Below are 15512 nucleotides of genomic sequence, written 5' to 3'. Positions count from 1 at the left end.
ACTGAACTGCCTGGGGGGCTTGGTGGCAGTGTCTTCACAGCTGAAGGCAGCTGTGCTTCATAGAGGGTGCTTCCAGGCTGCTAGCCTCCAGGCAAGAATTTAGAAGAATTTTATCTGGGCAATCTGACCAGCCTAAGACAAAAAACCTAAAAATAATGACTTTGGAGACTTTCTCAAAAACAGCCAGTGGTAGAGGCCAGCAGACAAATTCCACCTAGGCAGAGACCTTCCAAATGGCTTTTTGGATCACTTTTAAATAAAAGCAGACAGTCGAGAATCATGAGATTCTGATGAAAACCTGTGAAATGAAAGAGACTAAAACAGATGGAAAACAAACAAATGATAGAAATGGGACTATGCAAAACAAAAAAAGCAGATTAGATGATAAAGATGAAACAATCTCCCAGAAAACAAAGAAAATAGATGATAGTTCAGCACTAAATAACAAGGGTTCCAGAAAAAGAACAGAAAATGAAGGAAAAGAAGTAATTCATTCTTAGTCATTTCTTGGATTAAAACTCTCCAAGGGGCTCCACATATTACTCAGAGGAAAAGCCAAATTCTATTTTATTCACAAAGCCTACTTTGCCTGGCCTACATAAAATGGCAAGCTGCACCCCACACCCTTTTCCTCTATTCCTCCACCCATTATTCTTATCACTTCTAAAGTACTACATTTCACTTATTTAATGCTTGTTGTATTTTCCTGCTAGATTGTGAACGCTGTTAAGTTTAGAGAATTGAATGTTAGCTCACTGAGTGTATTCCAAGCATCTAGAACAGACCCTGGCTTATTGCGGTTCAACAAAAAATTGTTGAACAAATTCAATTAAGTTTTCAGAGGATAATAAAGCTAGTTTACACATAAAGGAACAGGAATAAGAATGGTATTAGACTTCTAATAACACCCAAAGCTATAAAATAGGACAATACCTTCAAAGTTCTAAGAGAAAAAGATTTTCAACCTATAACTTTATAACTCGACCAACCAGTCAAGTGGGAGAAGAGAAACATTTCCAAACACACAACGTCTTAAATTTGCCTCACATGGCACTAACAGAATGTGCTTCACACCAAAGCAAAGAAGTGATCGAAGCAAGGGGAAAGCTAGAAGTGAAATGATTCCCCAACTGATGGCGAATGTAGATCCTATGCCTCCTGGGCAGCAGGTATTCATAGAGCAATCGGTCCAGATTGAAGCAAGTCAGAGGCTCTTGGAAATATTCCTTTAAGACTTGAAAGAATACCTAATATATCTGAAATACTGAGAGAAGATTTAAACAACTTGAGTTTGGGGGTGAATTAGATGAGAAGTAAATAGAAAACTATGCAAATAAGAAGGTGGCAATCATTAACTCCAGAGAAAACAGTGTTGCAAAAAAGAAAACAATCTGTCTGGTTACTACATGACTCAACTGTGTTTACACAGTTATAATGAATACGGACCTGATTTATCTATACTGAGAAAACTGAGGAATAGGAAAGGTGTGTGTGTTATGTACATGGGGGAAGTGGTGGTATGAAAAAGAGTAATAACTTGAATAATCAGACAGTAACTAAATCTGAAAAATCCAGAATTAGCAATATAAACATGTTTCTTAGGAAGGCAAATAAAAACTCCAGCTAAAAGAGTTGAAAGTGATTATCTTTGCGGGTAATGGCAGTGGTGTTAGGAAGTTTTCCTGAAAGTCTTGTATAACTATTTGACTCAAATCACAAGCATATATTTTTGACGTTACAAATTAAAACTATATTTTAGAAGAGTAAATATAACCTCAAAGAGGCAAAGTAGCTTTCAAGTGTATGTTTAATTCCATGTTAGGGCAGGTGGAACATTTTTCTCATAGCTAAATTTCAAACAGATAAGGTTATCTCTGTAGGGAGGCAATGCAGTCTGCACCATGAGTGGCTAAAACATACCTGTTTGCTTGTTGGTGTGAGTTTCTCTTCTGGAGACTTTGTACTGAATGTCAATAAACTCTGAAAAGAGAGATTAATGATGCAAAATCTAAATAAAAATGTTATAGTTAAAAAATGAGGTCCATTTTTCATCTTGATATATATACACACATATATATATCTGCCCAAAGAAAAGTAATAGAAGGCTTAAAACATAATTGCTGTGACAGTTACAAGATTGTTCTGAGAACACTTATTTAAGAACTGGTAGTGAAATAGATTCAACTGATGGATCAAACTGAAGCCAGTTTTTATTATAGCAAATCAAATACTAAAATTAAAAAAAAAAAACCACACTAATAAGTACCATTTAAAGTATTTTTTTTTTTTTTTTTTTTTTTTGCTGTCATGGAGATAACGCAAACAATACTTAAAGAGCCTCAAAGGTGTGGGGTAAAGTTGTGCTAATACACTTAACACTAGTAATACTGTTTTATTGAGCATATTAGATTACTTCTTTTGGGAAGTAATCCTTTAGTACTACTGTTCCACCTGTTATGAGTTATTACTTTCAAATATAAAACGAACTGAAAATTACATATACAAAGTGGTTGCCTTTTTGAGGTGGGATGGTTACCTGTGACTTTGTTAGGAAGTAAAACTGGGATCTGTTCAGCCACTGGTAAGCTGAGGTGAATGATTCAGGCACATCTCGCGGAACAAACACTCCCCACTGAACTTCCTCTCTGGAGATATTCTTTTGAATATACAATGGTCTTGGCTCACTGGGTTTAAATACAAACACTAGAGGGAAAAAAACAAACAGACCATAACATTTTGCATGCAAAGGTTAGTTCCAGCCTCAGGTTGACAGCCCACACTAATCCTGGGACTTACCCCATTGAGTAAATGGTCCAAGTCATGATTATTTTAGGCTTTAATTCAAATATCTACTGGATGCCTGCTATGTGCCAAGCAGTTAGGAATGAGGGCTCTGAAGATGAAAAGGAGGAAGAAGAACCCCTGCTCCAGAGACCAGGGTGGCCAACCGCAGAAGACTGACACCAAAATATTGTGATATTTTGTCTTAGGTACTGGAACAGCGATCTGCAGATAGTGCTTCAAGAAGACGGGGGAAGACTGATTAAAGCCTCTTAAAATGCTCCAGAGGGGCAAAATCTCTCTTGGGACGTTCTGAATGTGGAGTGGGACTGGCATGGTGAAAATGAGAGATGTACTGGAGCTCTCCCAGAAGTCAGTATGAGTGCACACAGAACAAGACGTCACGGTAAGAACTCAAGAGAGAACAGTACCTCTGGCAAAATGGCCTAAAATAAACATTTGATTTAAAGGCAGTTTGACTCACTTTATATTAAAGATGTTAAAAAGAAAATTTAGGTAATAGATCTCCTCTTATTATCAAACTATGGTCTGTACTTACAGTCTGAACCCACCGAAGACTGAGAGATTGCAGCAATATTCTCTGAATGAGGATCAGGTTCCATAACTCTAATGTTTAATTTTGCACTCCATTCCACTGGCGGGAAAAAAGAACAATTCATTTCTAGAAAGAGATTTACCAGAAACTTTTTTAAGCTTGTTATTTAAAGTAGGTACTCAATTTTTACTGGGACAATTCTATTCTTAGGAAGAGGGATATTAGACTTCCAAATAACACATGGAGACAAACTGAAAATGTCTGTGGAAGCCTGCACTAGAGCAAGGGGCAGGAAGCAGAACAACCAAGTACTCCTCCCACATACTATGAAATGGTTATTATTATTTCAGTGCAACTACTGTCTGGTGCTTTTGGCAGCTTAACACAGGCAAAATGTTAAGAATCACTGTAGAGAATATATATAAACAGAGTATCATACATGTTCATTACTAAACCACCACGCCTTCCAAGCATACTCAAATGCGTAAAATGCCAATAAGTAAAAATGAGTAAAAACGAAGTCCACATTTGTTAGGAGGCTTGTGAAAGGAGACATTCAAATTTAAAGCTGCCATGGATGCTGCATGTTAATACAGGTTACATTTCAGCAGAAACATTCCTCAGGCTGTTATGAGAATAGAGAAGATGGAGGACAACAGAAAGTTATACATGGCAGAGAAAGGCAAGGATAATGGAAATCAATTTATGGCCAATTAGGCAGATTACAAATAATGTACATCCCTTACAGGCTAAGCACTTCAAATTTTGATGCATAATGTGACATGTGAAAAACTGTAAGTACTCTCTGGATAGAGACATGAAGATATGATCCAGAAGTCCTAAAATGCCAAAATTTAATGGCCATTTATCATATGATTTGTCAAATCACTTTATAGTAAAAAAAAAAAAAAAAATCTTACATGCACAACTGAGCAGATTCCAACAGCAAAGAATGCCATTTTCAGTAGCACCAAGAAGATACTTTGAACAAGTCAATCTCCCAAAGCAAAGGTGCCTATGTTAAAACCACAAGAAGTTAATCATCAGTTTTAGCACGCTGAGTTTCGGACTGCAGACTTCTAGTATAGTTTTATGCAATGCAGACTTTTAGAAAGATATATTTTTGTTCACAATTATCCTGCAGGAAAAAGGGACTAAGGAGAGCAAAAGGAGAGGTTTATTTAGCTATTTTGTTTCTTTACAAAAACAAGTTTGATGACCAATTCTTTGCTCTAATATGCTGTATAATTTATTGGCACACACTATAAGCAATATGTATGTGAAATGTACAAAGTCATTTAACAAAACCCTTTTTTATGCTCGTTTAACCTAGAAGAAAATTTGCAGTATAAATTCTGAAGAATTTTTACAAAGCAAATTCAGAATCAGGTATGTTGGGAATTAAAAACTGTCTTGTTAGCCCTCTGCCATTCTGTCCTCAAATGCCAGCTGCCTGAAGTGGCAGATGTTGCTGTTTTTTCTTTTGCCCTTTTTGAATACAAACAAGGTTTGAGCATGACATTGTTTTTATGGGAAAACAGAAGATAAGCATTGTTTGGATCCATGGAGGCTTATTAGCGTCTATTTTTAGGTAGCACAACCACGAAAAGTATCTATTATGAAGAAAAAAAATCTGTAGGTTAAGAGTTAAATGTTAATCCTCATTTCAGAAATGGGTAAAACCATAGCAAATAGTTCACATACCCAAAATTTTTAGCTTCCTACCACTTTGGTTTGCTACTGACCACAGACCACCTTTAGAAGAAGCATAAGTTACTACTAAAAGTTTATGTGGAAAGACTCATTTAAATTAAAAACAAACAGTATGACATACTCCCCAAATTATTTACCTTATATTCCCAGCTCGTTGACAAAATGTACATTTAAGTTCCCATGTCTCTGAATCCCATATTGTAACTATTTCCTCAAAACTAACTGCTAGTAGAGAGCCATCTTCAGAGAAACAACAGTTAGTTGCTTGGTATTTGTGATAACTACCCACAAAGTCACAGGTCCAGCCAACAGCTTTTTCTGTGGAAACATAGATCATATAGTTCAGAAATGGTATAAATGCTAGATAATACTTTAGGGTAGTTATAAGCAGTAAGGATTACAGAAGAAGCACAACAAAAAACCTTGGTCCTTGAAACTTGAGTTAGAAATGCTCCAAAGCACTGACTGGTTTGAAATATATACCTCTTCCAGAAAATCTTGACCTCCCTCTAGTGGAACAGTGAAAGAACTGCCTTTTTTCCCCAACACTGTACCCTCACAGAAATAATCAGTACATGATTGATTAATCAAGACTGTCATAAAAAAATACAGATTTTGGGGAAAAGGCATGTAAAATGTAATCTCTTAAATCAATTAGGCAATAACCCACAGAAGTTAAATAAGGTAGAAAAAGTCCTCCTGGAATGGACACAATTCTTAAAGATATCAATTCTTAAAATTATGCACTCTGTAGACATACCATATTTAATTAACTTACTGTATATATCAGAATCATCTGTTAATATCCACACTTTGAAGTGACCATCTTTACTAGCTGTAACCAAGGTGGGGTTTTCAAATTTTTCTGCATTACAGAAACAGAGAGCTGTGATGTGGTCTTCATGTGGCATGTTAATCTTTGTATTAAGAACAAACCTAACAGAAAGGAAATCATCAACTTAGCCTTACATCAGAACAGTATTATATACTGTCATATGAGTACAAGAATTTTTTACTGTACATTTTATAATAGTATCTTTAAGAATGAGCAACGGATACATTATCATCTAGAATGACAAACAATTGAGTGCTCTACCTCTAATGGCCACAGGATATAAAGAGTTCTAACACATTATCTCTGCCTTTGTGTAACTTATACAATATAGAGATCATTATGTATACTGTCAACTTGTACAAAATGAATATAAAATAGGAGTCGTCACAGAATGATACATGAAAACCTACCACATTAAACTCTGTAAGAAAATTGTACAGAACTCAGATGATTATCTACTTTCAAAAATAAGCAAAAAATGGAATGGCCGTGAAAGCCCCTACTTGTGACAAGAAAATACAGAAAACTACCTCTTCAAATGCAGGATAACCTAAGCTAGCACACTGTTCTTAAAAGAACATTGGGGCAAGACTGTGCTGTGATTTTTTATTTTTATTTTTTAAAGATTCTAGTCATTTGACAGAGACACAGCGAGAGAGGGAACACAAGCAGGGGGAGTGGGAGAGGGAGAAGCAGGCTTCCTGCGGAGCAGGGAGCCCGATGCGGGGCTCGATCCCAGGACCCTGGGATCATGACCTGAGCTGAAGGCAGATGCTTAACAACTGAGCCACCCAGGCGCCCCTGTGCTGTGATTTTTTAAAAGTCCATACTACCAGAAGAGTGACTAGCGATAATCTATTAATCCCTCTGGGCCTGTTTCTTTAACCTGTAAAATGTGGAAAAGAAATTTATCTTACAGTATTTCTATGAAATTGGTAGGACAATAGATACAAAAGCACTAAGCCTAGGTCTTAGCACACAGCAGGGACTTGATAAACGGCCACTATAATCAAAGTCTGAGAAACCAGTGAACTCTATGTAATCAAACATACATGCTACACTACAGTATACCTCTGCTGCCTACCACTGCCATGCTCCCCGAACGTAGTATAATGTGAATAGAGGAGCAAAGGGACTGAGAAATTTGGATTCTAACTCTGGCTTTGCTTGCAATTAGGTCTGATGTCCTTGGGAGGCAGGGGGGTCACTTTCCCATGTTTCCTCATTTATGTGTGGAGATGACATTACAACTTGGGGGACACCAGTGCTTTCTCAGAGCAAAAGCTGACAGGCTTTATTAGGAGAGTAACACCTCCCTCATTGGTCTAAATCTAAAATTTACCAAAATGAAACATTCTAAAGACAAATGAAACATAAAATACAAAATCACATATTTTCTACTCTGAAGTTAAGTAGCCACATAGGTAGTATTACCCTTGTGTTTTCTTATTATACATCCACAGTTTCATCTGCAAGTCAAGCTCTGTTTCCTTTTCTTGACGTTGTTCCACTGTTGCAAGCCAGTTACCATAGCAGCCGAATGCAGCCTTTGTTAGCTCAATCTGGATCAGACCATAATCATTGATATATTCTTGCTGTATAATATCTAACTGATGGATTAAAAAAAATCCAAAATGCTCATTAATGTAAATATGTAAATGTTAAAGTTTTCAAGGAATGGTAACTAACCATAAACATAACTTCTAGAATCTATAGTAATAGGTTCTCAGATAAAGGAAAAAACAAACTATTAGTTATGGATATCAAAACTGCCATTAAAAAAAGCACATTATATAGCACCAGTTCAGTAGCAATTATTCTTTAATGACCTTTAATTTTAGTGATGACTGACTGACCCATGTACGTGATACAACAGAACGCTTAATTGATAGTAATGCTTTTCTCCCTTGTTTCTATCAACAAAAAGCTTTACATAAAATCTCAAGTTAAATTCCACATCACTAAAAACAAGAAAATAAAATCTACAATTTTTAAGTGGTGAAGAAAGATAGCAATGTTATAAGTAGACTTTTATTTATGATTTTTATCCCATTCCCTTGTCTACTTACCAAACATATATTGAGTAATTATTATTTCTAGTCACTGTACTGAAAATGTACAAAGAATTAAGTTTCCTTTCTTTGGGGGGTTTAAAGGCAAGGGAAAGAAAGATCAAGTGTACAGCTGCTGACGGAAATAAAGGATACTGTGGGGCACAAAGTAGAAAGTCTGGATCAATAAGATCCCTCTTTAGACTGAAAATTTTATCACTGGTAGGTACACAGGACAACACTTTAGCAGAAAACAGAGACATATTTATATTTATAGTCCTTATATTTTTTTTTTTTTTTAAAGATTTTATTTATTTGAGAGAGAGAATGAGACAGAGAGAGAGAGCACGAGATGGGGGAGGGTCAGAGGGAGAAGCAGGTTCCCCGCCGAGCAGGGAGCCCGATGCGGGACTCGATCCCGGGACTCCAGGATCATGACCTGAGCCGAAGGCAGTCGCTTAACCAACTGAGCCACCCAGGCGCCCCTATAGTCCTTATATTCTTATTTCCCTATTCTTGTAACTCAAGGCACAGGTATGTGACAGCTAATTAGACTGCAGTCTGAAACATAATTAAATGGAGAGCCAGCACAGGAGTGCCAACTGACTTACGTGTAGCCTTATTTTGCCACTGTGGCCTCATTAGAATTATGCTGTAAACAACTAAGTAACCAAAGACAGTATTGATAACTGTTCAAGCAAACAAAGGCACAGGATCTTGTTTTAGAAGCTACTAAATAAGTTACTTAACCCTGGTGGTGCTGTTGGAAACTTTCATTAGTTTTAAGGCCAGTTAATGGATCAAAATCTTACATTGTATAACTGCTTATCATGCTGCAGAGAATAAAACTGCAAATGGCCAGGTTTTCCATTCAAAACCAAAGCTTTAGTTCTGGGATCAATCATCAAACCGGTAAAGATACTGCTGTCTGCAAAAGAAGTGACAAACAATAGTTAAAGTCATACAAATATTCATTTTTAAGTTGTGTATGATTACAAATCCACTGGGTTTTGTAATACCTTTCACTAGGCCTTGAATTACTGCAGATGCCTCAAGGTTTCGGTGAATTATTATAATCTCTGTGGGTAAAAAAAAACAAAAACAAAAAACAAACCATAAATTGGTCAGAACTTCAAGGTCAAAAAAAATCAACTGAATTTATGTCATTCTAAAATATACCAGATTCTAAAACAACTTAGTAAGTTCAGGAACTAAAATCAGGAATAAAAAAAGAAAATCAGGAATATATTTTATGATTTAGCTAAAAAACGAGCTGGGGAAGAGGGTTTTTTTTTGTTTTTTTTGGAGGCTTTAAGGTTTATCAGTTGTGCCTATGAATATATTTTAAGTGTTAATTCAGAAACTTATATACTCTAAAAGAGACAGTTTACTTTGAAATGACTCATTGCACTAACGGATTGCTCAGTTATGGGTTTTTTTTTTTTTTTTTTTTTGAAGGGAAAGGAGGCAATGGGCCCTGAGATTTACATTTAGGCTGAGTAGTAACAGGATGAGCAAAAAGTTTTGGAGGTATACAAGACTGCCTCTATTCCTGTCAGAACCCATGGGACCCCCACACCAAGTGTGGCTACATTAAGTGTTCTTTTGAAAACATCATTACATTTGTGAAGGCACAAATGCCCACTTCAAAAACCCTCCCTCTATTATCCCCACATCCACATGTAAAGGTTTTGAAATGGAAATGGTACAAGAACCAAATACACTTGGCCCTACATTTTTATCAAAACAATCCTGAAAATGTTGGATTTTGGTGGCATCTAGAGTCAAAAAAGGAAACCGAGAAAAGAGGAAGAATGGAAGAAATAATGCTCATTAAATCTTACACTCCTCTTAATTAGTTTTATGTCTCTTATTTTCCATTCCCTAGTTGTACAATTCTATCTCCTCACAACAAAGTCAGACTTACTGTTATCAGAGTGAGAAGTACAGAACAAATCCCCTGCTGGTGAGACTGAGATATGTTCAATAGTAGCTCCCAAACGGGGGAGGAACTCCTTATTCTTCTCTGTTGCATCTCGCCACTCTACAAGGACAGATTCACGACCACCACTCAGAAGACTGGTGCCTTCTCATCCATCCACGGAAATGAAAAGGACAGTATTTTGGGGAAAAAAACCAAAAATATAATTAACACTTAAAATCTCCCTACTATGTTAGAGATAGAAACTATTTTTAAAAATACGCAAACAAGTATCTTCCTATCTTTTAATAAACTTAAGACAACAGACTTTTTAATTATTAACATATAATGTATTATTTGTTTCAGGGGAACAGGTCTGTGGTTCATCAGTCTTACACAATACACAGCACTCACCATAACATATACCCTCCCCAGTGTCCATCACCCAGCCACCTCATCCCCCTACCCGCCTCCCCTCTAGCAACCCTCAGTTTGTTTCCTGAGATTAAGAGTCAACAGATTTAACAGTCATTGATTCTGGGATTTTCCTTTCCAACAATATTTAACTAGTTTGTTGCTGATCAACTCTTCTGCCAATAACAGAAAAACTGAATGACAAACATCCTCTAGGACCAGATGGCTTCAATGACAAATTTTTCCAGACATTTAAGAAATGAACCAATTTTATACTCTTCTAAGTAACAAAAAAACCCAAAAAACAAAGAACACTTCCCAACTTGTTTACAAGAACAACATAATCCTTTACCAACCTAATAAATTATAAGAAAGTTATAAGCCAATTTCATGATCGATGAAAATTCCCAAAGTATTAGCAAGCTGAATCCAAGGATATATTAAGAGGATAACATATTGCAGAGCTGAGTTTACCGTAAAAATGTGAGGTTATCTTAACACTTGAATAATAAGTGTAATTAATTCCATTTACATAATAAAGGGAATAATCATAAGTATCTTAATAGATGTAGAAAAAATAAATGATAGAATTCTACTCCCATGATAAAAATTCTCAGTAACTTAGCATTAACTGGAGGTCCTAATATACTGACATGAGACAAGAAGGGATTAAGGATTGGAAAGAACTAATTACTTCAGTGCTCACACACAGTGTGACTGAGTGCAAAGTACAGCCAAAACAGTTTATACTGTTCATATTTGCCTGAACTTATAACCAGTTCTCAAGGCAACTATACTTTGTAGCTCATTTACATAGACAACTAATTTTCTTCTTGTTTTCTCTTACACAGATACAAGATCAATGCTGACATTTTACTGACAACCCTGTACTATATGTATATGTATATACATATATAGGTGTGTGTGTATATATTTTTAAAAATTTTATTATTTGAGAACACCTGTGCACACGAGAGCAGGTTGGAGGGACAGAGGGGGAGAGAATCTTAAGCAGACTCTGAGCCCAGTGTGGAGCCCAATGCAGGGCTCAATCTCACAACGCTGGGATCACAACCCAAACTGAAACCAAGAATGGGATGCTCAACTGACTGAGCCACCCAGGTGCCCCACATGTACTATATTTATTCTTATTTACAAATACTCACATGACTTATAAAACCAGGAATTCAACACTCTATTAAGCCAAGATTAGCTGCAGTACCTCCTATACCAAAGCCTTGGCTCACGGTAGAGGTGCACTGTATTTTTTCCTTCCCTTTGAGTGCCAAATAGTCTACTCCTTCTTCCCCAAGACCCATCTGAAAAGGCCAGGCTCAAATGTTCCAGGGCTTAAGTAAAGCCCCCCCAGAGAGCTGTGACTGCTAACTGGTGTGAGAGGAGGCAGACAAGATGAACAAGGTAACAAAACAGAGAAAAGTCAGTGACAGTAGTATCAGCTGGTCTTGGCCCAGATTAGGGCAGGGGCCACAGCAGAGAAAATGAAACTGAGGATGAAAGGCAGAATGATGCTGCATGGAATATGACATCCGTATGTACACACACATGCCCCCACCATTTGTATTTTGTGGAGGGGCTTGTGAGAAGGGTGGAAAAGATAAGAGCAGCCTACATCTTTTATCCAGAGGGTTAATATCCTCTTCATTCTCTATTCTTACTTCCCATATCACAACTGTTATACTACTCTGTCAGGGTCCCACCCCCATATACACCAGTAACTGTTCCCCACCCCAACCCACAAGTAGGCTGAAGATGCCTCCTACTTCCTGAGGCTCCAGTTCCAGTGAGTTAAACCCAAGTAACCCTGTAAGGATCCAGAGCACATGGTATTAAGACTTTTTCTGACAGTTCCTAGGAAGAACTGCTGAAAGAAAATTCACTTTCTCCAGGCACATAATCTTCTTTAGCATCCAGTCCCCCTTTTTCAGAAACCAGCCAAAATATACTGATATAACTTTTACTACATAGGTGTGAGGGTACTAAAAGTAAAGACAAAATGTACCTCCCAAAATTTATGTTGATCATCCTATTTTCAAGGAAGATTTTTAAATATTTTTAATAACTTTTAAAAAGTTTTAACTTAAATTCCAGTTAACATACAGTGTAGTTAGCTTCAGGTGTACTATATAGTGATTCAACAATTCTATACAACACCTGGTGCTCATCACAAGTGAACTCCTTAATCCCCATCCCCCCACCCACCTCCCATCTGGTAACCCCCCCGTTTGTTCTCTTAGAGTTTGTTTCTTGGTTTGCCTCTTTCTCCCTTTGTTTCTTAAATTCCACATATGAATGAAATCATATGGTATTTGTCTTTCCCTGACTTATTTTGTTTAGCATAATACTCTCTAGTTCCATCCATGTCTTTGCAAATGGCAACATTTCATTCTTTTTCTATGGCTGAGTAATAGCCTATTGTATATATACCACTACTTCTTTTATCCATTCAGCAGTCGATGGATACTTGGGCTGTTTCCATAATTTGGCTATTGTAGATAATACTGCTATAAACATTGGAGTGTATATATCCCTTTGAATTAATATTTTTGCGTTCTCAGGGTAAATACCTAGTAGTGCAATTGCTGGATCGTAGGGTAGTTCTATTTTTAACTTTTTTTTTTGAGGAACCTTCATATTGTTTTCAAAATGGTTGCACCAACTTGCATTTCCCACCAACAGTGCAAGAGGGTTCCCCTTTCTCCACATTCTCACCAACACCTGTTATTCTTTTTTTTTTTTTATTTTAGCCATTCTGGCAGGTGTGAGGTAGTATCTCATTGTAGTTTTGATTTGTATTTCCCTGATGATGAGTGATGTTAAGCATCTTTTCATGTGTCTGTTGGCCATCTGGATGCCTTTTTTAGAAAAATGTTCATGTTTTCTGCCCATGTTTATTCTGCGCAAGGATTATTCATTTTTTGGGTGTTAAGTTGTATAAGCTCTTTATATATTTTGGATATAACTTTTATCAGATATGTTCATTTGTAAATATCTTCTCCCATTTCATAGGTTGGCTTTTGGTCTTGTTGACTGTTTCCTTTGCTGTGCAAAAGCTTTTTATTTTGATGAAGTCCCAATAGTTTATGTTTGCTTTTGTCTTCCTTGCCTCAGGAAACTATCTGGAAAAATGTTGCTACAGCCAATGTCAAAGAGGTTACTGCCTGTGTTCTCCTCTAGGATTTTGATGGTTTCATGTCTCTCATGTCCTTAATCCATTTTGAATTTATTTTTGTACATGGTGTAAGAGTGTTGCTCTTCAGTTTTCCCAACACCATTTGTTGAAGGGCCTGTCTCTTCCCATCCCGTGTTCTTTTCTGCTTTGTCGAAGATTAACCGAACATAGAATTGTGGGTTCATTTCTAGGCTTTCTATTCTGTCCCTTTGATGTATGTGTCTATTTTTGTGCCAGTACCATACTGTTTTGATTACTACGGCTTTGTAATATAATTTGAAATCTAGAATTGTGATGCCTCCAGTTATGCTTTTCTTTTTCAAGATTCTTTGGCTATTTGGGGTCTTTTGTAGTTCCACAGAGATTTTAGAATTGTTTGTTCTAGCTCTGTGAAAAAATGCTGTTGGTATTTTGATAGGGAGTGCATTAAATGTGTAGATTGCTTTGGCTAGTACTGACTTTTTAACAATATTTGTTTTTCTAATCCATGAGCATGGAATGTCTTTCCATTTCTTTGTGTCATCTTCAATCTCTTTCATCAGTGTTTTACAGTTTTCAAAATACAGATCTTTCACCTCTTTGTTAGGTTTATTCCTAAGTAACTTACTGTTTTTGGTGCAATTGTAAATGGACTGATTCCTTAATTTCTCTTTTTGCTGCTTCATTATTGGTGTATAGAAGCAACAGATTTCTGTACATTGATTTTGTATCCTGCAACTCTACTGGATTCGTTTATCGGTTCTAGCAGTTTTTTGGTGGTCTTTTGGATTTTCTATATACAATATCATGTCATCTGCAAACAGTCAAAGTTCTACTTCTTCCTCATCACTCTGGATGCCTTTTATTGTGTGACTGCTGAGGCTAGGACTTCCAATACTATCTTAAATAACAGTGGTGAGACTGGACATCCCTATCTTGTTCCTGACTGCAGAAGAAAAGCTCTCAGTTTTTTTGCATTGAGCATGATATTGGCTGTGGGTTTTTTCACATATGGCCTTTATTATGATTAGGTTTGTTCCCTCTAAGCTTACTTTTTGAGGGTTTTATCATAAATGGATGTGGTACTTTGTCAATCACTATAGCCACACTCTCATGCAGCTTAAATAACACAAGTTCTGAATTAATTTTAAATTGTGAATGCAAATGAGGCATTCTAATAGTTAAAAACAAATTTTTGAATTAGACCTAGGTCCAAATCCCACTTACTAGCTGTGCGACCTTAGGCAAGTTAGTTCTCAACTACAAATCTCACTTCATCTGCAAAATGATGCCTATTTCATAGCTTCAAGAATTAAATTAGGTAGTGGATGTAAAGCATAGCATAATCATTTGTACAAGATAAACTATAGCTACTCTTATGGACAACAAGCACTTAGCCATGGCTAATTATAATTACATTTTAAAAGACTAATGTAATTTAATAGGTTCTTTATGTTAACAACAAGGACTTTATCACAAGTGTACATTTTGATACCCTGAAACCTATAGTGTATGGCACTGTGCTGAAGAAAGTTCAAACCACAGGGGAGATATACTAGTGTTTACAATTCTTTTGGTCCATGCAACTCTAAACCTTTCAAACTATAAATGCAGTGAATACTGATCCATATACTTCCAAAGTTTATTTTAATTATTAAACTTCACTTACCTGTCACTGAAAAAGCCAAATCCATAACCATATCATGGTGCCAATGTAAACATGTGTATGTGTATTTCTTACCATCATCAAAATTCCTCCTATTGGAGAAAACTAAAATTGTTAATTTGACCAAAGGCATTAAGTTAGGAAAGTAATGGCAAAAAATGATTAAAAAGTTCTTAAAACAATTACAGGCAAAATGGAAATTTTAACTCCTCCCACAAGCCCAAGGTTAGAAATTAAAAAATAAGCCTATGCAATGAAGAGCACAGAAATACAAGAAAGGGAGGATGTCAGCAAAGCCTCATCTCTACTACCAGTACTATCCTTTATCCTGAACCCAAAGATAGTTCTGTTCTGCAGGACTAACACAAAATAATAATATAAAGGGTCACCATGCATTTCCTAAGTG

The 15512-nt window shown here is 36.5% G+C and overlaps 1 protein-coding gene and 1 long non-coding RNA gene across 3 annotated transcripts in view; one reads left to right on the top strand and one right to left on the bottom strand.

The window, feature by feature from the left end:
* LOC135363904 (uncharacterized) overlaps nt 1-15512 on the top strand; it is a 218418-nt gene that overhangs the window by 71586 nt on the left and 131320 nt on the right. The window contains exon 2 of the long non-coding RNA XR_010410246.1: nt 2991-3187. This is a non-coding gene — a long non-coding RNA (uncharacterized LOC135363904). The remainder of the gene's footprint in view (nt 1-2990; nt 3188-15512) is intronic.
* Nucleotides 1-15512, bottom strand: part of WDR75 (WD repeat domain 75) — a 44472-nt gene that overhangs the window by 12843 nt on the left and 16117 nt on the right. For both annotated transcript variants that reach the window (XM_045868369.3, XM_064586813.1), the window contains exons 8-18: nt 15110-15198; nt 9864-10022; nt 8956-9015; nt 8749-8864; nt 7320-7495; nt 5829-5986; nt 5188-5368; nt 4258-4352; nt 3341-3436; nt 2537-2703; nt 1921-1980 (exon numbers count right to left, since the gene is read on the bottom strand). In XM_045868369.3, coding sequence (XP_045724325.1) covers nt 1921-1980; nt 2537-2703; nt 3341-3436; nt 4258-4352; nt 5188-5368; nt 5829-5986; nt 7320-7495; nt 8749-8864; nt 8956-9015; nt 9864-10022; nt 15110-15198 — 1357 coding nt within the window. The remainder of the gene's footprint in view (nt 1-1920; nt 1981-2536; nt 2704-3340; nt 3437-4257; nt 4353-5187; nt 5369-5828; nt 5987-7319; nt 7496-8748; nt 8865-8955; nt 9016-9863; nt 10023-15109; nt 15199-15512) is intronic.

Source organism: Mirounga angustirostris, unplaced genomic scaffold, assembly GCF_029215605.1.
Source record: "Mirounga angustirostris isolate CCGP_5_RB_7025 unplaced genomic scaffold, mMirAng1.0.hap1 SCAF_3, whole genome shotgun sequence".
Classification (NCBI taxonomy): Eukaryota; Metazoa; Chordata; class Mammalia; order Carnivora; family Phocidae; genus Mirounga; species Mirounga angustirostris.
The sequence above is the reverse complement of the archived record's forward strand: the minus strand, read 5'-3'. Positions and strand labels throughout refer to the sequence as shown.